The sequence below is a fragment of the Squalius cephalus genome (genome assembly GCF_949319135.1).
Source record: "Squalius cephalus genome assembly, chromosome: 5".
Lineage (NCBI taxonomy): Eukaryota > Metazoa > Chordata > Actinopteri > Cypriniformes > Leuciscidae > Squalius > Squalius cephalus.
Window position 1 is genome coordinate 34,785,788 of NC_137126.1, and position 24,052 is coordinate 34,809,839.

Here is a 24,052-nt window from a genome sequence, read left to right on the forward strand (position 1 = left end):
TTTGGTCATATATTTATTTTAAAAAAATCACCTGAATGTGTTTTTCAATGTACATTACAGTTGGATTGCATTTTACAGTACAATCAGATTTCATAAATGCAAAACTAAAGTAAACATTAGAATTTAAGCATTTAGATTTGATAATATCTGTTGAAAGTGCATTGTAGCAAAATGTATGTTACAAAGTACAGTGTTGTTTTCAACTGCTTGGCAGACATTGCTATGAAAAACTAGAAAACAATCACATCTATGACAGTTAGTGACTTTACAGAGGGGGAGTGACATGTTTATAAACTTTAGAAAAGCAGCGGTCTAATTTTGTCTCCTGAACATTCAGTGGATGTGAGTCAGCTATTATTGCTGACTGCGAATAATAAAAATCATTGCACAAGGGAGGCTCATTTACACAGAAACAGACTGTACAAATAAATAAATGTAAAAAAAAAAAAAAAAAATTTAGTTAAAAACAAACATGACTTAAAATTCATTATTTGGCTCAAGGACAATCTTGCCGTTTATTAAGCCTCAGTCTCTTTCAAACACTTGCAATCCCTTCTGCAGGGTCTGGAGTGATTGACCATCCCAAAGTGCGGGTTCATCTTCTTGAGGTTTGACAGGTGCTAGACATCACACCTTTGGAGGTGGTCTAAGAGCCTACAAGGAAGAAAAAGATACGTTTCTGAAGACATTATAATCATCAGGATACATTTTTCAAATGTATTATTCACTTGAAATGAACATGTTTGCTAAATTAATAAATGTGAACTTCCCAGATAATCTTTTTAATGCTTTGATTTTTTTTAAGCAGAGTGACTGGTATGGTCAAAGGTACAGTATAGTGTACTTGTTTTTATAGCAGAATATCCAAGCTTAAAGTAAATGGTGACCAAAGCTGTCAAGCTAGACTTTCAAAAAATAATTTTCAGTGAATAACTTAAATTTCAGTCTGTTTCTCACACACTTTAGTAGATGTTGAATATTGTATACAAGTCACATGGACTATTGGTACTCTTATGATGGGAGATTGACAGCTCCTGATCCCCAATAGTCAATTGGGTTTGAAAAAAAAATATAGGTTTGAAAAAAACATGAGAATGAGTAAATGGTTACAGAATTTTCATTTCGGTGTGAACTAACCCTTTAAATACTGATGTTGTGGTGTGTACATGTTGTGTTACCTGACGTGCCATTCTGAAGTCATTATGTAGAGCTCTGGACTGGACTGAAGAGGGTGGAGGTGGAGGAGGTGCTGTAGGTTTTATTACCTAAGAATATAAAGATCACAAGTTCCTGATCACACTTTCATCATTCATTGAGTATCGATTTTATAAGAGATTTGTTTGTTAGATGTGACAAGTTAGATGTGACTGCGAGTTACCGGAGATGGCTTCTGATTTGGCATTGGCAATCTCTGTTGGCTCAAGTCAGGGATGTCAACTATATGAACTTTCTGCTGCCTTGGACGGCTTCTGAGAAAACAGCAGCATTAAATACAGTTGATTTATTGACTTCCTCAAGTGTGAATGCATTTGTTTACTATACTCTTACCTGGATGAATGTGGTGTACTGTTTCTGCGTTTGTAAAAGAAGGCGGCCAATCCGATTAGAAGTATCCCAATCAGAACACAGACAACCACAGCAATGGCTACCATCACACCTAGAAGTGCAAAAAAATCTCATTCATGATCCTCAAAGCTAAGAGTATGAGGCTATTTTGAATGCAGTATCTGCAGTACTACCTTTAGACAAACCGTCACTTTCGGTTGGTGCTTCACAATCTGGCGGCAGCCATCCAGGTTCACATCTGCACTGCAGTCTGTGGTCACAAACCTGTAACATATACACATATTAATTCCTCTAAGCCACAGTTACAACTTCTGATGTGAAGCAAAGTTATGTTAATAGACTTGAAATAGTCATAAACCAATGAGCTCTTGAAATAAAGCACAGATTTGTTTCATTTTATGAGAAAAACGAGAAGTTAATGTTCGAGAAAGGAATATTTGACCTACCGCATGGCCTTTGCATTTGGCTGAGCAGTTTGTTGCTTTGTAAGCCGTCTCTAGGTCAACGCACTCGTTCTGGTTACAAACCTGAGTAAACAAAATAAATGAATAAAGAATGGAAATAAATAATATGCTTCCTGATGCTTAAAATTATTTAAATGTCACAATTGTGGCAAACCTAAAAAAGTTTGTGTTCTTTTATTAGAGGTCTTTGAAGAAATGAATTGTTATTGAACTATAAAGTAATGTGTGTGTTTGTAGTATAACTGACATGCATATGGAGATCAGCCTTACCAACCCTTCCCCACATTTGGTGCCAGTGTCGACTTGGCCGTAATCCTCTTCAGGATTGCCGTAGAATGTGGCTTTACAGTTGAGGAATGTTACCAGCCGTCCATAATTAGGACTTCCATTGCCATTTACACAGAACAGTTTTCCACACATCACATCTCTGTAGATAGATAAATACAATTGGTGGTTGATCAGATGAGGCAAAATAGTTATTGAACTGTATGATATGTGAAAGGATTATTAATAGATGTACAGATGGATGTAAAATCTTACTGTTTTTGGCATCCGATATATGTATCGCCATTACGTTTGCAGTAAGCGTAGTACTGTGCTTTTGTGTTCTGGTTGTAGCAACTGTCTCCAGCCACCTCAGCATCTTTATTTATTTATTTTTGTAATAAAAGAAAAGTTAGAACAGTCATGTGGGGTTCTGCACTGATTATTTTTCAGTATTATTGTGTTGCATCATTATATTGCTGTACTTACTTGAACCCCACATTTTAATACACTGCTCCATTCTCTGAGGACACTGGCCATTGTAACAATAACCTTTCCCATTGTTGCAAGGGAGTCCATTGACTGTAAAGACATCTTCAGGACACATGGCTGATTTTCCAGTGCAGGACTCGGGCAAATCACAGTCATGATTTTTTGGACGACACACATGTGAGGCTGACATAATCTGATGGGGAGGAATAAAAAACATGCGTAGATTATACTTTCAGAGCAGTAAGTATAAGTAAGTACAGTGTAGAGTTTGGGTATGCAGGGTATACATGTGCACATGGCTTTATTATAATATTAAGGGAAATGGTAATGTAATGTAATTGGTACGAAAACAGAGAGAAGAGAGAACAGCAGAGAACAGAAGCGTCATTTGAGTCTCATCATTATTCATGAAAAGGAACACCCCTCAAAAGACGACAATAGTGGAATACAACACCACTTACTGAGAAACTTTGCGATAAGCTCAGATTCATGATCACTTGCAGTCCATATTGGGAAAGGAGCAAGCAAAGAGATAGTTTCCCCAAAAATGAAAATTCTGTCATCATTTACTCATCCTCAAGTTGTTCCAAACCTGTATAAATTTCTTTCTTCTGCTGAATACAGAAAAATATATTTTAAGAATGTCTTTAACTAAACAGTTGAAGGGCCCCATTGACTCCCATAGTATTTTTCTTCCATACTATGGAAGGGGTCGATCAACTGTGTGGTTATCAGCATTCTTCAAAATATCTTCTTTAGTGTTCAGCAGAAGAAAGAAATTCACACAGGTTTCAGTGTAAAAAATTATATGATCAGTAAGTTATGATACATTGCTTTAACACATCAAAACATTTTGTATAAGTTATACAAGATTTAACTCATTTTTTAAGTCAGTTTCATGTAATTTAACCTACTATGGTATGCATTATGTTCTAACCATGAAATATTTGTTCAAATCAATAAATATCAATCATAAAAATCAAAAAAAAATTTTTTTGAAAAAAATATTTTTTGGGGTGACTTAGGGAAACGTTGCCATTGACAACACTGTACCACAATGGAAAACGGTCAAAAAAAGTTTAATTATGATTTTCTTTTCTATCTAATAGCACATTTCTTTTAGAAATTGATAGATTTATATGCTTGGAACTCATGCAAACCAAAAATAAGTAGATCCCTATCATTCCCTATCATTTGACTAAATCATCCTCACTCTCATCACATGGAAGAGCTAACTCTGCGCTCTTCCTATTGCCCTTTCAGTAAAATATTGTTGTATTCATTTTCTGAAAAGAAGAAATCAATTTTATACATAAATACAACTACAATAAAACAAACACTTCAATAACTGCAATCATATTGTTGATGGTACTATCTATTAAAATAATCCCAATGGGGAAATACATTACTGCAATTCCACTGTGGTACAGCGTTGCCATACGGCAACATACCTATTTTTCCATAGTGGTACAGCGTTGCCATATGGAAACATTGATATTTTCTCAATTTGCAGTAAAACTATATTAGACAAAATTGATTTGTAAATAAATATATCTAATTTACTTATAAAAGATGCAGCAAAAAAATCCCCCTTGAGAAGAGATGTTTAGAAATGAGGTTAATAGAGCATTTTCTGGAGCACTTCAACAGGTGTCTTCCTTGTGAGGGTTACAGTAGGAAAGAGAGGTCTGGGGGGACATTCAAATATCATTTGACTTAAAAACAGCACATCATCGGCTACCTTAAGGCATGTCCTTTTAAATCCCATAGTGCAATATATAAGGAAATTAGTAGAAATTAATTGTTGCCAATTGCAATCAGTTGCCTCCATTTTTTTAACTTAAGAAATTCAAAGTTTAAATAAGCAGAGCTGGCAGATTTTAATTTTGTACTTATACATTTTAATTGTACTTAACTTGAAATGTTTGAGTACACTAATTCATACATTTAACTTAAAACTTTCATGTAATCTCATTGTGAACACTTCATACTGTAAGACTGAAATAACTGTAAGACTTGAGAAATTAGATAAATGCCAGGCAGTCTAGTTGAGGCCCTGAGAGGACAAAGGACCTCTCTGGAAATGAACATTTGAACTCCCCCTTGTGCACTATCGTGACGAGAGTCTCACCACCGAGTCATCCTAATCTACATTTCATTCCCTCATCCCTCACTCTCTCTCTCTCATGCTCAGATCACCTGAATTCACCCAAGAATATATATAGTTCAATGTGAATGAGTATCACCGACTATTATACATGTTTGGTATCATTTGAAATGTCTCAGTGCGACTGGTACAAATGTCTAATTTCCAAATAAGTAAAACAAAAGGTAATAAGGTTTTTAAGAGTTTAGAGATAACTGATACACAAAGGAAGGTGGTCTCTAGACAAATGGTCTCATACCCCCAAAAGGTGTCAACTCTGAATGTAAATTTCCATTGTTAGCAGATGTTTCCATGTAAAAGAGGTTCTGTCTATATAATGAAATGCAGCAAAGGGCTCTTGGCCTTTTTGTAACTCAAGTTGGCCCATGATGCTAAGAGTGACCAAAACTCTTAGCATCATGTATTTTAATGTCGGGTTTGCATCTCTTCTCTTTATTCCAGAGCATTTGATGTTATTGTATTGATTATCCTTGAACTGATTATGAAATTGGCATGATACATTTACCGACATAATAAATTGTTACATTTGATTATTCTAACTGACTTTGACATTATTTTCATTAAAGAGTTAAAAAGAATACTCAGAATTCGCTCACATTTAGTGATGCACAGATATCATTAAAACCTTTTCATTTATGGAGTCAGATGAAATAACGAGAAAATACATATGAGAAAATGTACTTTGCCACAAGAAAAGACAGTAACACGTTAAGACCTTCCGCGCTGGTCGGATGCCGGACTTTGGGCCGATCAAGTGTGAGTTTACAATACATTTAACTTAAAACTTTCATGTAATCTCAATGTGAACACTTTTATTAGTATAAACTTAGCTAGCTTTAACAAGCTAGTTTGCTAACATACTAATTTGTTAACTTGTTAACTATAGTGTGTTATACAGTAGCACTTGCTGTATGAGTGCAGCAATATAAAGGTTTTATTTGCTCTCAAATCAAGCTGCATGCACCACTTGTCACCATGATGATAACTATCCTAAAACCAACATTAACAGAAATTCTTCTAAATTAGCATAACAAAATATTAATCACTACTAAATCTCCCACTTAACATTAATCTTGCACAAAAAAAACATTATATTACACTTAATTTTAGCATTTACTCTCCCTTTCGAGTGTCATCGGCAAAGCATGCTGTGAAATAGACATCCCAGCCGTTTCAGTTAAACTTAAGTTTTAAGTCTAAATTAAAAGAAATAATTTCCTAAAACTCAAAACAATGAAACAGTTCAGTTTACTTAAAATATATCAGTTCTGTGAACTTGAAAGAAAAAGAAAGTGCTAAATACTCATTAAAGTTCATTTGCTTGAACTAATTAGTTTCATTTAAGTTTGCCCTACTCAAACCAATTAATTATTTTGAGCGTTAGGGTTTACAATTTTTTTACACTGCACTGTGAACACGGTTGTTTGAGAAATTCATGTTTCACAGACGTACTTTACAATTTTAATCCTGTCCAAATCTGCAGGGCTGCTGATGATCTGTTTTCTCTGTGTCACAGGAGTTCAAATTCATTTGGAATTGTGCAGTACCAGTCAAAAAGAGGTGGAGATTTGATAATAAACTTTCTAATCAATATGAATATAAATTATATAATTTATAAAGAAGATCAGCTGGGCTGTCATCTTACAAGTTACATCTTATCAAATTTTTTTAAGACTGTTTACAACAAGTCAGTTACCTAAAAACGTAGATTGGTCTAATTTGATACCAAAAAGTAAGACCGATTACCCCAAACTAGGGAATAAACAATATTCTATATTATTTGATCTCTATAAAGCATAGACTTTATTCCATCCACAGAAAGAAACATGTATTATTGAATAGTCTATACACAATCTTCCAGCCTAGGCTGAAGTCATTTACATTAACCACAATTTGGGACAAATATGGAAAACTATAACTGCCGCAGACCAACAATTGATTTGATACCTTCATGATTTGATGAATGATACAGCAAAATGTCCCCAACTCTTTGAATCTTACCTTGCAGTTTTCACAACATTCTCCTATTGCACATTGTGAGCCCTCTGTCAGTTTGCAGGTGGTTGCATTGCAGCATGGGTTTGTACACTCCTATGCAAAAACATTTAGTGTTAATCTTGGTTGTTAAATAATGACACTGAGAATGTCTTACAATGAGATATCTTAGCTAGTGGGTGTGTTTAAGTTGTGAGCACATAATAAATGGCCTTTTTAAGTTCTAGTTCAGAGAATTTAGAAAAGCTCTAGGAAAGTAATTTACTTGTCAAAGTAGATAATGAATGAATGAATGAACATAAGGATCCAGTGAAAGTATGCAGTACATCCTACTCAAATTCTGTCCAAAAATAATAGATGACAAATGTGCATGTATAAACAAATCTGCAGTAATGCATATATTCCATCTGCACAGAGTGCACTTGTAGAATTAAGATTTTGCATATGAGAGATTGTCCATAAGCACACCAAACACAATGCTACTTTAGCAACTTGTTGTCAAATGTATGATAAAAAACATTCCTGAGGATCGTCTGTGCATGTCTTGACAGTATCTTTCTTCCTGACGGTGTCTGGCTTTGATTTTTTGAGTACTTCTAGTCAAATTAGCTTATGTGAGGAAAAATGTTTTGTGTCTTTACATTCCTTGTCATCCTAAAGGGCATTTTGATATATACAGTATCTGCTCAAATCATTTATATTCTTTATAGGAATCCATTAATATCTAGGAACAATGACAGTGGGGTTGTAATTCTAACTACATCAAAAAAAACATTTTCAACAAATACCTATATTTTTGGTATATTTATTTTTGATATTTTGAGTAACTTAATATCAATTTGTTGAAAAAACATTTCAAATCATTGAATTCAGATATAGGAATCCCGTAGTCTGCTTACTTGCACCGTTCCACAGTCACATTCTTCTCCTGTCTCCACAAATCTGTTTCCACACACAGCCGGCTGCATCAAATCTTTTGATTCGGGCATATTTAGAACACATTCTGCGTTTTTGTTGTTCAGGTAATCAGTATAGCTGCCAGTACTGCAGCTGCTAAAGTGTTGAGGGATGAAATAGCTGCGGAGACAGAAATTTGAAATTTGGTTTTAGGCTCTCCATAACACAGAGATGATCAAAGTTATACATAAAAAATCTTAAGATTTATTAATATTAACAGCAGTGTGGAATATACAGTAAATGTCTGATAGGGTGATATATTAGTACAAATAACCTGTGAATACTTGTGGAAATCATTGTTTTTTTAGTTGAATATAAGCTCTATATTTGAATTAAGCATATATAACATTTTATTTTAGTGTCCTTGTAACACGTTACATGTAGTAATAACTACAAGTTATGCACAATTATGTGCAATTAACCTTAAAGCAAACCCTAAACCTAACCCTATAGTAAGTACATAGTATTACTCTACTTAAATGTATAATTACACTGTAACACGGACACCTTAAAATAAAGAGTAAACAAAACGAATAGAGTTCAACAATTTTGTGATTGGCATATATAGGAGTTACCTGAGAGCAGCTGTCATAATGCAAGTGCTATCAGAACAAACACAGGAGCTGGTGTCATGATTCATCCCGAGATTGTGCCCCATCTCATGGGCCATAGTAGCCCCCACTGCTATAGAATTAGAGTTGTGATCCTTTGAAGAGGAAAGATCAGTTAGCACTCAAACTATAGATCGAGGCTTAACATTGATGAAAATATGGATTTTTTCATTCAAATCTTTAATTAGTCTATATTATAATCAAGTATTAGGAATAATTTGTGAGGAAGTAAAGAATAAGACATTGCAACAAAAAGCGATACACAGCAGACAAGACGATGGGAAAAATGTCCAAAACACTTCCTTCATTATTGTGAAATCACCATTCTCTCTTCTCTTGAAGGATTTAAAAAAAGAAGAAGAAAAAAACAGAACTCGCATAAGAAAACACTGATGTGTTTAAACTGCTGCTGTTGGTTATTGCTGCGGCTGCAGAGCAAGTACAGGACTTGCTACTGCCAATACATTCACGACACGCTGCTGTGAGCATGACAGACATACTGCTGCTGTACAATATAGCATATATGAATTACCCATAGCAGATCTATACAGCCTGTGCCATTTAGAGCTTCATGGCATAACTTTGTGTGTGTCTATATATATCATAATTTCTTCATAAAAAGGTTCATGCACAGACTTCAATGCACAGTTTGTAATAGTGCATTTCCCTTTCCATTATAGTGATCCTGAAAAACTTTATTTATTTTGATTAATCTTATCTTAAATATATATTTTTGTCAAATATGTTTGTGACTTTTTTTAAGAGAATATTAATACCTGCACAATCCCTGTTGAAAGACCTCCACACAGGGTTCCGATGTAAGCTAGACCCACAGTTGTTCCATCAAAGTCAATTGCACTGGAAGAAGGACGAAAAACAATGTTCAAACTTTGAACCAATCCTGCTGGATTACATTCAGTTGGTTAATAAAGTGAATATATAATCTGTCTTCTTCCTGGTTCAGCCTAAACCACGTAAAAGAGAACACAATGACGCAGATTGGAGCAGAGAAAGCATTGGAGAAGTTCTGAGCTGAGTATTTGTATTTTCACACATGTAGTTATCGGAGCAGACCTGAGGAGTTGGGCATTGTCGTGCTTCTTTCTTTTGACGAGATCACTGTTCCTCCAACTGGAAAAGCTGTCTAGAGTTGCTCCAGGAGCAGAGGACACTGTTATCTTATCGCTGTCGGTCCACACTTCAAATCCAGTCAGAGCAACAAAGGTGTTGATTTCTTTATAGGCCTGCACACCCAGAAAAGAGTGACAGAAAGAGAATTATATGTTATGGGGTTCAAAAATTCTGATAATTTCTTTCGGATTTAAAACCTTTTTATATTACAAATTGTATTATAAAAAAATCAGTGAGAAGTTTAACTGAAAAATTAACATAAATGTTTGAATTTCTTCAAATACAGAATTAGTACATGTACTGTATGTACATCTATGCATTTAGTAGACACTTTTATTTAAATTGACTTACAATACAGGACCATAAGCATTTCATCACAGGTATTTTGTTATTAGTTGTTACATTTGTATTTTGTATGTCCCCCTTTTGGATGAAATTGACTTGTGAGCTTGTGGAAAACCTGATAGTCCATGTTATCCAGTATGATTGTCATCTTGTGTGCTTCAGTGGAAGCAAGGAAGCCACAGACTATATCGCACATTTTATAAGTCTAGAACCTAGAAATATTAAGATTCTGCACTATTTACTACTCATTTTACTCCATAATGTTCCTTTGTTTTAAATCACTTTTAAATTAAGTTTTAATTTTCTGATTTTTGGATTCCACTGTATATACGTTTTGTACTTGTGTAACAAAAACTTATTTGGACTCATAAGAAAGTATAGATGGCAAAGATCTGTATCTAGTCATGTAATCCTACCAATGATCACACTCAAGAATGTGTCATAACTGTTGCCATGCTGTACTTTTTAAACAGCATGTACTGTACGTCATCAGTGACTCACATTATTGATGAAATTGATGATCTCGAATATCCTCTTTCTCAGCTTCCCAAGATTGCTGTCCATTTTCTTGTACTGAGGGGGGAAATAAATTGAATTATGAATCAAAGCATTACATCTCTCATTAGTCACTCTGGTATTAGGAAACTCTCTCTGAAATCTGTTAGCAGATCAGTGTTTTTAAATTGACTGTGTGAAATTTAGAAACAAACGACAATGCTGAACAAACACAAAATCCCACATATGTTCCTCTAACCTTGTGAGTTTTTTTTTTGTTTAGAATGTCAAATATCAGCTGATAATGACTGAGACCTCCCTCCCCCCCACCCCCTCAAAAAAATAATAATATTTATCTATTAATTATTAAATCTCTGAAACATTAGGTGCATTTGATTCTTGCTCTTACTGCTCTGTTGTCTGCCACAAGGAAGAGCTCGATGTATTTTTGTTGCTGGAACAAACTTGGCCCCTGATCAAGAAGAAAGAAATAGGTGGAAAATAGAGAACAGAAAACAGAATAATGAGTTCAGAGAAATCATTTTGAGAACAATACAAACTACCTTACTTCAGTGCATATGAATTAGGGTAATTTAGGACATTTCTTGCACTTTCAACTTCTGCAATTTATTGTGATTGTCACCTCAGCTTTGCAGAACAACAATTTAGACTTTAACACATGACAACCCAGCTAGAATATGATTAATCCTTTAACCTTATTGTGCTTTGCTGCTTTTTGTAATGCCGAATAGACAGTCTTACTGAGGAACGAGAACGGGTTTTCAGAATGCGTGGAGGAGCGCCATCCTCACTCTCATCCCAAGTAGTGTTGGTGACTCCACACACCCTCGGCGTGTCATCAAGTGCGTCTTCATACTTAGAGACAGCATGGTCACCATCACCATCCTCGGACAACGGCTCGATCAGAAACCTCTGCTCGGCTGTTTGGAAAAAGCCTCTGTGAAGATAATTCACACAATGGGCACAATGTGATTTGAGGGTCTTGGTTAGAGAGAGCAGTTGATTAAGAGGTGACTTAATCAAGAGTGCTTGAGAAACCATATGTAATTAACGTGTTTCATTCATCTAGGAAACACAAGTCACACTGTAACTTCCTTTAATTGCAGAAAGGTAAAAAAACATGTTTGAAGCAACAAACTGCTGTATATGTGTAGCAATAGCTAGTGTAAAACCCGGAGTAGTGATTGAAAATATATATATATATTTCTGACTGAAATAGCTTTTTTAAAGGCTTTAAATATTTTAAACAAACTTTTTGAAGATTTCTGTCTACTTTGTAAAGCTTGTAAAGCTACTTGTAAAGTGGCCTTGAGGTTCTGAATGGCACTATAAATAAAAATGATTGTTATTATTTTTTAATGCAACTTAAAGTCATGAAACAGAAGGTGCGACAGCCTTTTTCTCCCTATTGTGCGTAGTATACAAGACTGAGACGGTAAGAAAAATCTAGAGTGGAAGTTGTGGAACTTGATTTTGTCCATCTGAAATTGGATCGTTGGATTGTTGCTCAAAAACATGTCGTTGTAAGAGGAAGGAGGAAATTGTTTTGATTAAAGAGCACAGATCATTTATAATAAATACTAAAATGTTCCATAAAATACAAGAACTGCTTGATTTTCATGGTGACTAATGATATAAATTGAAAAGAAATATAGTGTGAAATTGTGTTTCCCTACCGTAGTCCATTACAGATGCTCATGCTAACCAGCGACTCGCTGTCATTTACTATATTCCCATGATAATAGCATAAGTCCTGTGGATGAAAAAGGGATCTCTCACACTGTGGATTCAGAGTACTAATTTATTGCAGATTAATTTAGCTGTGTGTTAATGTCATAATGTTCTATTACTGGATAGGCCTATACTGGGAATAACATACCAGATCCTCAGGTGTGGTTGTAACAAGCATCCCATCTTTAGTGTAGTGGGTCTCGCTGTAGTCTTTAGTCAGCATGCCACTGTTGACCAACAGACATAGGCCTATTAGATCAGTCAAAGCTCAGTAATAATGTGTAATGTGTGAAATGTAGTTGTAATATGACACGCATATGTCACAAGATGTGCAAAATAGGAAACAGACTCACTCATTTTTCTGGAGATGCATTTCAATGTCTTTCCCACCTAGTGTCATAGCGTATTTCACTGTATCAGGTCTTGACTGCAGGAAAAGAAATGATTTAGTGATTAAAATATTAAAATATGTTATATTTAGTAGTGGGTAGATGAGAACTCACCTTTAAATCTCTTTTTTGTAGCTCATGTAATTTGATTGGTCGAACAATCTCATAAACCTTTTTTCCATCAAGTTCAGGGATGTGACTAACTATAGCAGATTGACAAACAGAGGGAATTACAGACACTGAGTAGTCAGAGATTAGCCATAAAGTACAGATGGACAGTAATTATGATTTATTGGAATATGCAGTAGGCTGTAGGATTTAATGGCAGAACTGTTCCAACTCATCCAAATATTTTAGTGAAAACACAAGTGTAAACTTGAACACAGTCTGTCTCAATCTGAAAGAGATTGCATTAATCAAAATTATTGAGCCTGAGGTGTTAAACTGATGCAGCCTTATATATAATCTAATAATCGAATATACACACTGCTATTGACCCAAAGTAATAGGGAGATTAAATCAAACAAAATTAATTGGTCACATTTTATATTGTAGTTACATACTGAATAATATTAACTATTAATAAATGGATTTTGTTGTGGATCTGCTTGTGAACACATCTCTTTAGTATTAATACTATTTTGGTATTAGGTCAATTGTATGTAATTATGTAATACATGCACACTGCAATCTGATGTGTTACCAATTATTTCACATTTCTTTGGAAATGTTATCTAAAAATTATACAAAACAATATCTTTCAACATTAACATTGTTTACAATACAATTTTACGTATAATTTACATTTATTTATCTGAATCTCAGTAGTTTCAATGAATTCTAGGTTCTGAATGAATAAAATAAAATGCTCACATACTTCTGCAATAGAAGTTCTGTAATTTTACAATCTGACACAGAACTTTTAAAAAAAAATTGTAACAAACATGGTTCTCAACACAACATTGCTTTTCTTTGCATGAACTCTGAGACTGTGTCAGTGCAGCGTACTATTACTGCTAAAGTGCATAAATAAGTTAATCAGTCATTGTGGAGCAGAGGCACTGGAGTATCCAGTATCTTACCTGAGGGACTGAGTGAAACACACAGAGTGAAGATCCACAACATCAGGTGTCTTCTGGCCATTGTCAGTGAGCAGAACAACTGAAACAGGATAGGTTGGTTAAACGAAGTTTTATAGTCCACCCGAAGTGTAGTTTAGTCCACAGACCCACAGACCACACCTTATGCAGAATTGTCTAATCTCTACACATGCACTTTCAGGAAATGACACAGGGGTATAAAAGATTTGTGACCTGCTTAAACACGCCCCTGTCAAAAGAATGCAGGAAAAAATACAGGCAGGCTGTGACGTAACGAAACTTGCTTAGTGTTCACAAAGTGCTGTGTGGGCACATAGAGCCGTCACATGTGAGTGTTCAATGCCCTTATTTGACTGCTCCGAATAGTGACCAAATGAAAAGTGAGTTCTCTATCTATCTGTCTGTCTCTCTCTCTCTCTCTGTCTGTCTGTCTGTCTGTCTGTCTGTCTGTCTGTCTATCTGTCTATCTATCTATCTATCTATCTATCTATCTATCTATCTATCTATCTATCTATCTATCTATCTATCTATCTATCTATCTATCTATCTATCTAGCGTTAAATAGAATTGTCAGAGCAAAAATCTTTAAGGAAATGTCTTCACTTTTTTACATTTTACAATCACATTTTTACTCTGCGGCCAAGGGGAAATGTTCTGCATTTCCTTATTGTTACAATGTATATGTAAATGTAAAATGCAAATAGAATTCAACTTTGTTGTCTAATGTTCAATGACCGTTGTGAAGACATTGCCTCTTACAGTAACACTGAAACTAACACCACAAGAGGTTCAGTCTACAACAGGAAACTGTGTTTACCTCAAAATACACAGATAATTGCCACAATAATAACAGCAAGGGTATCTAAGCATCTTCTCTCATGTAAATAAAATGTGCAATGCATCTGACAATGTAATAAAGATATATTGTATTATTTTGAACCTTCATTTCAATTTATACACTATTTTTCACATAATGTATTCAAGGACATTAAACTGACAAATAATCATTTGAATAGATAAATATATACACTGCTTCCAGTGTAATGATTATTTCTCAAAATGATTTCTCAGATGATTATAAGCAAAACCACTGCATTTGTAAACACAAAAAAGCTAGAAACAAACAAAGCCTCAAGGAGTAAAACCTCCATAGTCCTCCATAAACTGTGCCTTACCTTCACTTTGTTGCTCCTCTTTCTGTTTTTTTGCTTGTTTGATTTAGAACTTTGTCCAAGACGGATTCATACTTGCTAATGCTGGGTCTGTCTACGGACATTGTTTGGTCGTCTAGTGGATTTCGAAACATCGTAATTCCTTCTCTTTTTCAGCCATGGGTTTTCATAAAGATGGAAGTGCATGAAAATGTTTAATGTGAGCCAAAACTAGGAAGTTCCTGCCCTGTAGTCTGTGATTTTATCTCCCACTGAAATGCATTCTCACTCTTCTTCTAATACACAAGGTCAAGTCAAGGACAATAATGCAGTTATTGTGCTTTCTCCTGATGCATCAAACAAAGCTATTGTTCGCTTGTTTGGAGTGGAGAAAGCATGCAGTGTCCATTATGGCCGCATGTGTTGCAAACTGGCCTTTTTCTCTCTTCCCTTGCCCCCGCCTGCTCTCTGTCCTTCTGTGACCTATTTCTCAATTGTTTGTTCTGTCATGGATCTAGAATAACTTGTAGACTGAGATCTGGTATATAAAGCTGGATCATTGAAAAATCAATATGCTAATCAAACCTTGTTGCTTCAGGTTATTAAGATATTTATAATTCCCCAAAGGACCTGAAAGGCTTTCGTAAACAATATTGGCACTGTCAAAATTCATATCCTCCGCATGAAAGTGTTACTGACTAGAGTTTCAAACATGTGTAAATACAGATACACTACTGTTCATATTTTTGGAACCAGTAAGATTTGCAATGTTTTATCTTATGTACAGAGCCCCTAAGGGGACATGGTGAAGAAAAAAAAAAAAATGAGATGGAAGAAAAATTATTTGTCAATGAATTTTGCGTTTCTCCCCCGAAAAAACGTTTGTGCTCTTTGCGAGCGGACGCAAAGTTTCTCAGGGGAACGCAAACTTTTGTAAGCGAACGCAAAACATTGTTGTTGTGTTTTTCTCCCATTTCATATTTTTTCCATCACCATGTCCTTTTCCTCAGTACTTATGATAACCAAGGCTACATTTATTTGATCAAAAATACAGAAAAAAACAGCAATGTTGTGCAATATTATTACAATTTAAAAGAAATGTTTTCTAATTGAAAATATTTTAAAATGTAACTCGTTCCTGTGTTTATACATATTTATAAGTAAGTATTTCTATGAATATTTATAAAGACTCATAAGACCTGTACTGCATTAGAACAGCCAGTTACATTTATATTATTTTTATAATTAGCCTACATATAAGTCATGCATTTGCTTTTTCAATGTGCATACTTATAATTCATTATACACTGATTTGTAAATTATCAAATATAAAATAGGTCCAGAGACACTTGTTTGCTGCACCAATTAGTTATCAATTATCTCTTGGCTAATCTTTGCATTAGAGGTCATGAATGGTCATTTTGATGTGTTAAAATCTATATCTCCTCTGCCATATGCATGGTAGGCTATTGCTTATAGTTTGATATATAAGGTTTTGTTTTTTTTCATAGGTTTTTTTTTTACATTCATTATTTTTCATTAGTTAAATTTACAAATAAACAACTTAAAATGTATAATGAGCACATTTTCATGATTTCTTAACATTTGCTTTTGGAAAATGTAAGCCATCAATGATGCATTAGTAACTGTATTATCACCCATAATAAGTATTTATAAGAACACAACATGGCTATTAATAACAATATTCACTTATTTGACAGAAATAAATGACTAAAAAGTCATTGTAACTATAATATAATATTATAGCAATGCAGGTTGCATTTTATGAATATTTAAAACAGTTGTGCTGCATAATTTTTTGTGGAAACAATGATACTGTCATAGTTATGTTGTTATGGTCATTGTGTTTAGGTTCTGTCTTCCCCGTGCCTGTCTTTTGACTCAGTTTCCCAGTGTATAAAGTCTTTATGTTCACCTGTTCTGTTAATCATCTTGTTAGTTCTACTGTTTATTGAAACTCTGCTTTTCCTTATCTTTGTCTGTTCTCGTTTGTGTCGGTTGTTCCTGATTCTCCTGAGCTTTTTGATGACTAGAACGTTCAAATGAATATCACTTTTGATCAGTTTAGTGCATCATTGCCAAATAAAAACATACATTTCTTTGAAAAAAAAAAAAAAAAATATTACAGACCCTAGATTTTAGCTTGAGAATTTGTAGCTCTGGTTGTGTTTCAGCAGACTCTTTTCAACAAAGACATTCAGATCAGTTCTGTTTTTTTTTTTTTTTTTGTGAGTGTTGCCCTCATTGAATTAAGAAACAAATTTAGACATATTTGAATAGGAAATGATGTAAAAGCATGAGAAGGTTTAAAGCATTGCATTAATGACCACACTGCACTTAAATGTTTTACCGCTCCTCACGTGCTTACAAGGCCTCATTATGAAATTCTGTGAATTCCAATAGAATATACATTGCAATATCTTTAGTAATTAGTAATTGTCGGTTGTATTTTTCAGCATTATGCAATAATTAGATATTTTAGAGTTATTTATAAAATTAAATATATATTTGAGGGGTACTCTGTAACTGTTATCATAAAGTCCACATGAATCAAACAAACTGTGGTATTGTGCAGGGTTATACTGTGTTCATGAAGGATTTTGAGTTATGCAGCAAAGATCATTTCTAACCCACATACAAATAACGATCCATTTCAGAAGGCATGCAAGGACCTGCTTGAGACCTATTAAGATCATTTTCAACATTCTTTCCATGAGTAACATTACAGCAGGTATTTGACCTGCAAATGCATTCACAAATTATGCAGTTCCAGTGTTGACATTTTGTTCCTCTGTCTAATAATTGTATTGTTTAGTAACTTAGCAAAGCAGAATTAGTTCTCGTTTTATCAGTGTTTGTAGGACTGTTCAGTTAGTCGGACCTAAATTATACCTTTGCCTCAATAAACTCCTAATTACTTGTTAGTTAGTAACGTAGTTGTTAAGTTTAGGTATTAGGGATTTAGAATATGGTAATGCAGAATAAGACATTAATATCTGCTTTATAAGTCCTAATAAACAGCCAATATTCTAGTAATATGCATGCTAATAAGCCATTAGTTAATAGTGAGTATTGGACCCTAAACTAAAATGTTACCATTTTTATCCACCTGATATTTGCTCTTCTCCAATGTATGAAAGAGTCTAAAAAACAAAATTTGTGCAAACTCATTTTTTTTTTTTTCATGTCCACTACAATGGACACCAGGACTGAAGCAACAGAAACGTTCTTCATATAAAAGAAATATGAACTTTAGAGTTTAAACACAGTATGTGAACTAGCATTGAAGATTTTGAAAAGAACACATACCATATGAGCAATGCAATAAGAATGTAGAAAAAAAGGTAAAATGATAGGATAAGTCTCAAAACACATTTTTTTTTGTCAGTTATACATTAGTAAATATATGTGTGTATAATATATGTCTGGGGTGTTTGTGTGTACTAGCTGATTTTGATAAATATATGATTATGTGCATATAGCATCAAGGCATCAGTGTGTGTATTTGTGTGGTGTGTGTGTGTGTGTGTGTGTGTGTGTTGCTGTGTATGCACTCATTTCACATTCGCTGTTGCTGTTTTTCACTAAAACTAATGAAAAACTTCACTAAAACTCACTAAAACTAATTAGAAAAACATAAAATCTTATTGGTTTTAACCAAAAACCATGTGGTGTCGATTCCAATGGCCGCAGGGTCTTAAGGGGTAAAACAACAAAGCTTTTGTCTCTTTGTGTGAACATTTAGAGTGAGATCTTGTGAGTGTAAGTATAATTTTTGACCACTTGGTGGCAATGTCCCCAAACTGCTCAATGCCAAGAAATAAACATTATTCTGCCCTCACTAAAGTGTCTGTCTTCCCAAAGTTAGACAGGTTTTCCAGCACATAGGTGGGAAACACATGTGGTGGGAAAATGCTGCTTTATTCCACACCACAACGAATATGTTGAAACTACATAAAGGTGTTAGGGTTTGTCTTTGTTTGTTCACTTTTAGCCTGGAACACACCAAGCCGACGGTCGGCCATCGGACAGTTTTTGTGCATCGGCCGACTCAGTGTGTTCCGCACGGTTCCACCAGAGCCCGTCTACGAAGAGCCTGGCCACTCCCTATTAAGTCCTATTGTACCGAATTTTGGTTGTAGTTCCACCAGAGTTCCACTGGGGGCGATCGCCCATGAGTGCAAAATGAATGGGAGTCTATGGGGCTAGACGGCTAAATTTGTCTCTTCCACCTGATTGCCGTTAAGAAATCTCAGATTTGATTGTAGGTTTTGCAAGTTCAACATGGGTTATAGGTCGAAAGTTGAATGAACGAGTGCTTATGTCCTTTCAATTTCTTACAGGTTGAGTTGTTGTTGCCCATAACACGCTAGCATTCTGCTAATGAACGCTGATTGGTCAGTGAAGGACTGATTACGCCCAGAGATACCGCTTGATGGGATCGTGTGTGTGTGTGTGTGTGTGTGTGTGTGTGTGTGTGTATTTTCAGCGTGGTCTTTTAAAACAACAAAACAAAAACTCTTCTAGCACGTGTATTTACCTGTGTCAGCTGTGTTGTCGATGCCTCGACAGAAAAGAAAGTGCAGAGCGCGAAAGCACCAAAGTGACTGAAGGATTGCCGTAAAGCAGTATCTCTGGTCGTACGATGTGTATGACGTCATTGACATTTTAAAAGACTTTTTAAAGCAAATAAGTGACTCTAAAAAAATCTAACACCCATCAATGTGTAATTTCTTTGCATCTCCTTTCGAATACAACATTCAAATTAGACAAAAAATTATATCCTGTGAAAAGTGGATTTTGAGGGGTATAGCCAGGGGAGTAATCTATCAGCCGGAAACTGAAGCTTCCCCGGGGGCCGCCATTGATTAGCAGACTATCACCTGCTGTTAGCATTCCATTGACTCCCATTCATTTTGGCGTCACTTTAACAGCGAATAACTTCACCACTGAGGCGTTTAAAGACTCCATTTGTCCATTATTTATTTCTAAAGAAACACGAAAATGTATAAAAGGCTCCATTACCTTGTATCTTACGTTATGGCCCGTAGAAGCCGTTTTTGTAAAAATAGGCTAACGATTGCATCATAACCACTCCGTCGCACAGTAGAGAGATTACCGTATGGACAGGAGGAGAAGCTCGCGGCGGGCAATCAGGGGGACGCGGAGGCAAAATGACAAAATAATTAATCAGAATACTTAGCAAAAGTTGCTTCTGCTCATAGCTCATGGACACCTCCTACTCACGCTCTCCGTCTCTGCAAGTTTCGGAAAGGAATGATACAGATTTCTCTTGGTACAGCTACTAGAAGACAGACAGGTTGCTCACGTCACATCTACGTTGTCAAGCTCAGTTTGAGTCTGCGCAGTACGCTCAGCCATCAGGAAGTGAGTGCTTCTAATTGACTTCACTTTCCTCCATTGAATCCAATGGGGTCGCTGTGTCCATTTCTTTTACTGTCTATGGGTAGGGGAGCGCGGGGCACAACGTAACACGGGGCTAGTTGTAACACACTTGTTTTAAATACTTCCGCACATGCTAGGATGACGAAACTTTGTGTATTTACTAGTTGCCATATCAACACTATATAGAAAAAAAAATCCGCCAAAATTGTTATTTTTTTGGAAGATATCCATAGACATTTATTAAACCATAGCAAATATAATAGTAAATTTCTTACTTAAGTTAATTTTTCATCTCTATTTTTTGTGTTTATTTAAAATAAGACAAATCTGATATTATTTTAATCTCCAAGATGTTATTTAACAGTTGAGATAGTTCTTTAATGCTTCGCTAACTAGCAGAAGACACTAGCCGGGTATAAATCCCAGTTGTGCAGGCGGGGGCATGTTGTAACACTGCGTTACAATGTGCCCCTATTAGAAATATGCTATTATATTCTATACTTTTATTAATTTTATTGAGAAAACGTGAGAAAAAGGTGAATAAAGACTGAGAGTCAATGTTCAGAAATTACTAATTATTTATTTGTTTTGAACTATGTTGTATAGCTGTGTTTTCATGTGTTCGTAGTCAAAACTCAAAAATGAGTTTATATTTAATTATTAAAAATTGCCATTATTTTATATGAAAAAGTTTTTTAATTGTATTTTATTTAGAAAATATTTTAGTTTGTTTTGTAAAAATATTTTATTAGATCAGATAACATTTTAAGCTGTCATATGTTATTTTACAATGTGCCCCACACATGTTATGTACCCCACCTATGGGGCATGTTGTCACATTTCACTTCCATTCTTTCGGGGTATATCAAGAAAAAAGTATATACTGTATTAATAAAACAAAAACACATAATTGTACTAGACATGTGGGAAATTAATGTGGGAAAAATAAAAACTCTGAACCATAAGTAGATTTACACAAACTGAGAAAGTCAAAAAGCGTTACTTTGTGCCCCGCTCTCCCCTATAGCTCCATAGACCTCCATTCATTCTGCACTCGTCCTGTGAGCGCCCTCATATGGAACCAACTGCAACCAGTTCAGAAGCCGGAAGTTTACTGAGAGTGGAAGTTCTCCCCATATTAGACATTCTCTGGTTCCGCACAGTCGGCTGAAATTGGTCCTCGTCGGCTTTTTTCCCGCCGATTCGACATGTTGAATCGGCGCGTCGGTGAGAGAGAGAACTCTTGGCTGTTCAGCTTAGTGAACGAGTCACTGCACGAAAATAATAGCAAAACAGTGAGCAAAGAATTCAAAACGGTACAGATAGAAGGCTGTTCTAATGTTAAGTCATCTTACCTGAGTGTTCCTTGGCGAATATTTCAATATTAACATGAGCGGAGTGGAATAAAGAAAGTGTTTTGAAACTGTTCTGTTTATGTCTATTTATATAGGTTGGTTTTCAGTCTCTTGGTTCAGTTCTCTCCCTGTATGTCACTATAGTAAGTTTAACAAACTGAAAATAATTGAATCGTAAAACTTACAGACAATGCTTTCTACAGAGGAATTATGACAATAGAAAATATAAAACATTAATAAATGATCCAGAACAAACATAAACAGTATTTTTCTAAAGATTTCTTGTGAATAAAATAAATCAGATTTCTCATCACAAAGTTAAACCACAGATGCTACATCTCATTCAATCACTAGCCTATGTACTTTTATCTGAGTATTTACAAAACTTTTTTTCTTTCTGGGCACATATGAATAATGTGCTCTTTTGCTAAATTCTAAAAACAGAAACAGTTGCGGCCACAAGAGGGCTTTCCATGACCACTATTTGCACATTGTCTTGCAGATTCCCTTTTCACATTGTAAAATAACTCTTCATTGTTAGTAACAATTAATACAGTGAGTGTGTGTGTGTGTGTGTGTGTGTGTGTGTGTGTGTGTGTGTGTGTGTGTGTGTGTGTGTGTGTGTGTGTGTGTGTGTGTGTGTGTGTGTGTGTGTGTTGCATAATGGTGTTACAGCTCGAATAGGTTGACAACAGTGAGCAATAAGTTCTGCTACATTTTCTGAGGACACCTCAGTGTTTACAGTAAAATAGTATACATGAAGAGTTCAGATGCAAAAGCCTCTAAGTGCCATTTGAAATTTTCTTCTAGAATGATAATTTTATGATTTTATGATTTGATTTTTATCAAGCTCGTATATTTAAGTTCAGCAATTTCACTTAAATGGCAATGAAAATAACCTATTAATTGTCATTTAAGTGAAATTATTGAACTTAAATATACAAGCTTGATAAAAATGATCATTCTAGAAGAAAATTTCAGATGGCACTTAGAGGCTTTTGCATCTGAATATATATGTATATCTCTATATATGTATATGACAATGTGACAATGACAATGTTTTAATCTTTTTAAGCTTTCATCTTTTAAATCTTTCCTTTTTGCAAAAGAAAAGTGGATGCATAAGTTTGTTTCATTTCTTAGTCTGTTTTTGTTTTATGCATCTCCCTCCAGTCAATGATGAAAGAAAACTTCTATAGAAAGAGGGAAAGAGAAGAGCAGACATTTCATGTGATTTGTTTAGTCTTCTCTCTTTTAAGTTTTATAGAGATGAAGTGATGGAGATCTCATCTCTCAGATGTCAGGATGATGTAATTGCTTTTAAACTTATTAATATGATGTCTGCGGCTTGTTTTATTCATAATACAGTCCAAATGTCTCATTCACTGTCTATGTGTGTATCTGTTAAAAGTGACTTATTGTTTAGCCAACTTGATCTGTTTTATATGATATGGCTTACCATGTATATCTATTTTATTGCATAGCTTATACTGTATAGCCTATATGGAGTGCATTTCAGTGTGTATTCCGTCTGTGAGGACAATGCGTTGGCATTCAAATGTTTGCACACTGCAGATGTAAGAGCGTTTGCATACATACAACAGTGATTGTGTTAGGGATAAACGATCAGCTCCAGCCACAACAAATGGCATGATTGTCACATGTGACTCTTTTAGGTTGTGGATCTGTGTTTAATTTGCAGCCTCTAACTGCATCACCACTTTAAATGGATGAACATTTGCTGTGTATTTCTGCTGATATTACCTCAATGATCTGCTTCCCCCATTGTCAGTGCTTCTGATGAGTATCCAAGGCTTTTCTGGTGAGTTAAATCTTCCGCAAGACTGATTCCTTAGTGACTGGTTCAAAGCTGCTGACATACCAGGCTTTTGTTTTCCACTCACTGCACAGTGCCTGCTCCAGGCACCCATATTAAACCCAATTAAACCACAATTTCTCAAGCTAATTTGAGCAGGGCACTCAGCAGAAAGCTGCAATAGGAAAGTGGAGGCATAGGGTTTTTTTTTTTTTTTTTGGTTGAGTGAAAATGCTTTTGATGTTCTTGCATGTGGCTGTACTTCTTCTTTACGATTTCTGCTGATGTAGACGTTATTGAAGTTCCAGTTTCAGCATCCTGTATGACTCAAGTGCTGTTTTCCCTTTACTTAGATTCTACAATCTGGAGAAGAGGTTCTTGACCTCAGATTAAACGGATTTCTGTGCATATCTTCTACCTCTGGATATGAAACATGAGCATACCATATACACCAACTCTGTACCACAGTAATAAAATGGGCCTTCTTACAGTATAAGAAAATATATAAGAAATATATAAAATAATAAACTTTTTTTTTTTTTTTTTTTTTTTTTAGGAAAATCTGATTCTTTAAG

General features: G+C 35.1%; 1 protein-coding gene across 4 annotated transcripts; it reads right to left on the reverse strand.

The window, feature by feature from the left end:
* Positions 1-3: 3 nt before the first annotated feature.
* Positions 4-23,495, reverse strand: adam28 (ADAM metallopeptidase domain 28). Of its 4 annotated transcripts, none has more exons than XM_079870889.1 (23): positions 23,426-23,495; positions 13,711-13,789; positions 12,743-12,831; positions 12,593-12,666; positions 12,388-12,466; positions 12,185-12,261; positions 11,250-11,445; positions 10,897-10,959; positions 10,494-10,565; positions 9,591-9,760; positions 9,293-9,374; positions 8,481-8,611; positions 7,848-8,025; positions 6,955-7,044; positions 2,784-2,979; positions 2,571-2,673; positions 2,301-2,457; positions 2,013-2,093; positions 1,740-1,830; positions 1,549-1,657; positions 1,379-1,469; positions 1,179-1,265; positions 4-654 (listed from the first exon to the last, which is right to left on the reverse strand). In XM_079870889.1, exons 2-23 carry the CDS (start codon positions 13,769-13,771, stop codon positions 628-630), a joined length of 2,304 nt encoding a protein of 767 aa, XP_079727015.1. In that variant the 5' UTR covers positions 13,772-13,789; positions 23,426-23,495; the 3' UTR covers positions 4-627. The 4 variants fall into 4 exon arrangements, with proteins under 4 accessions (XP_079727015.1, XP_079727014.1, XP_079727017.1 ...); XM_079870888.1 differs by lacking the exon at positions 23,426-23,495 and adding an exon at positions 14,904-15,331; XM_079870890.1 differs by lacking the exon at positions 23,426-23,495 and having other exon boundaries at positions 315-654; positions 1,379-1,466; positions 13,711-13,901.
* Positions 23,496-24,052: the final 557 nt, after the last annotated feature.

Excerpts from the sequence above, each read along its gene's own strand:
- adam28 (XM_079870889.1), bottom strand. The coding sequence starts at position 13,771 with ATGGCCAGAAGACACCTGATGTTGTGGATCTTCACTCTGTGTGTTTCA. Across the intron at positions 12,262-12,387 it reads CAACCACACCTGAGGATCTG|GACTTATGCTATTATCATGG; the intron begins GTATGTTATTCC and ends TTTCATCCACAG. Across the intron at positions 1,658-1,739 it reads AAGTGACGGTTTGTCTAAAG|GTGTGATGGTAGCCATTGCT; the intron begins GTAGTACTGCAG and ends TTGCACTTCTAG.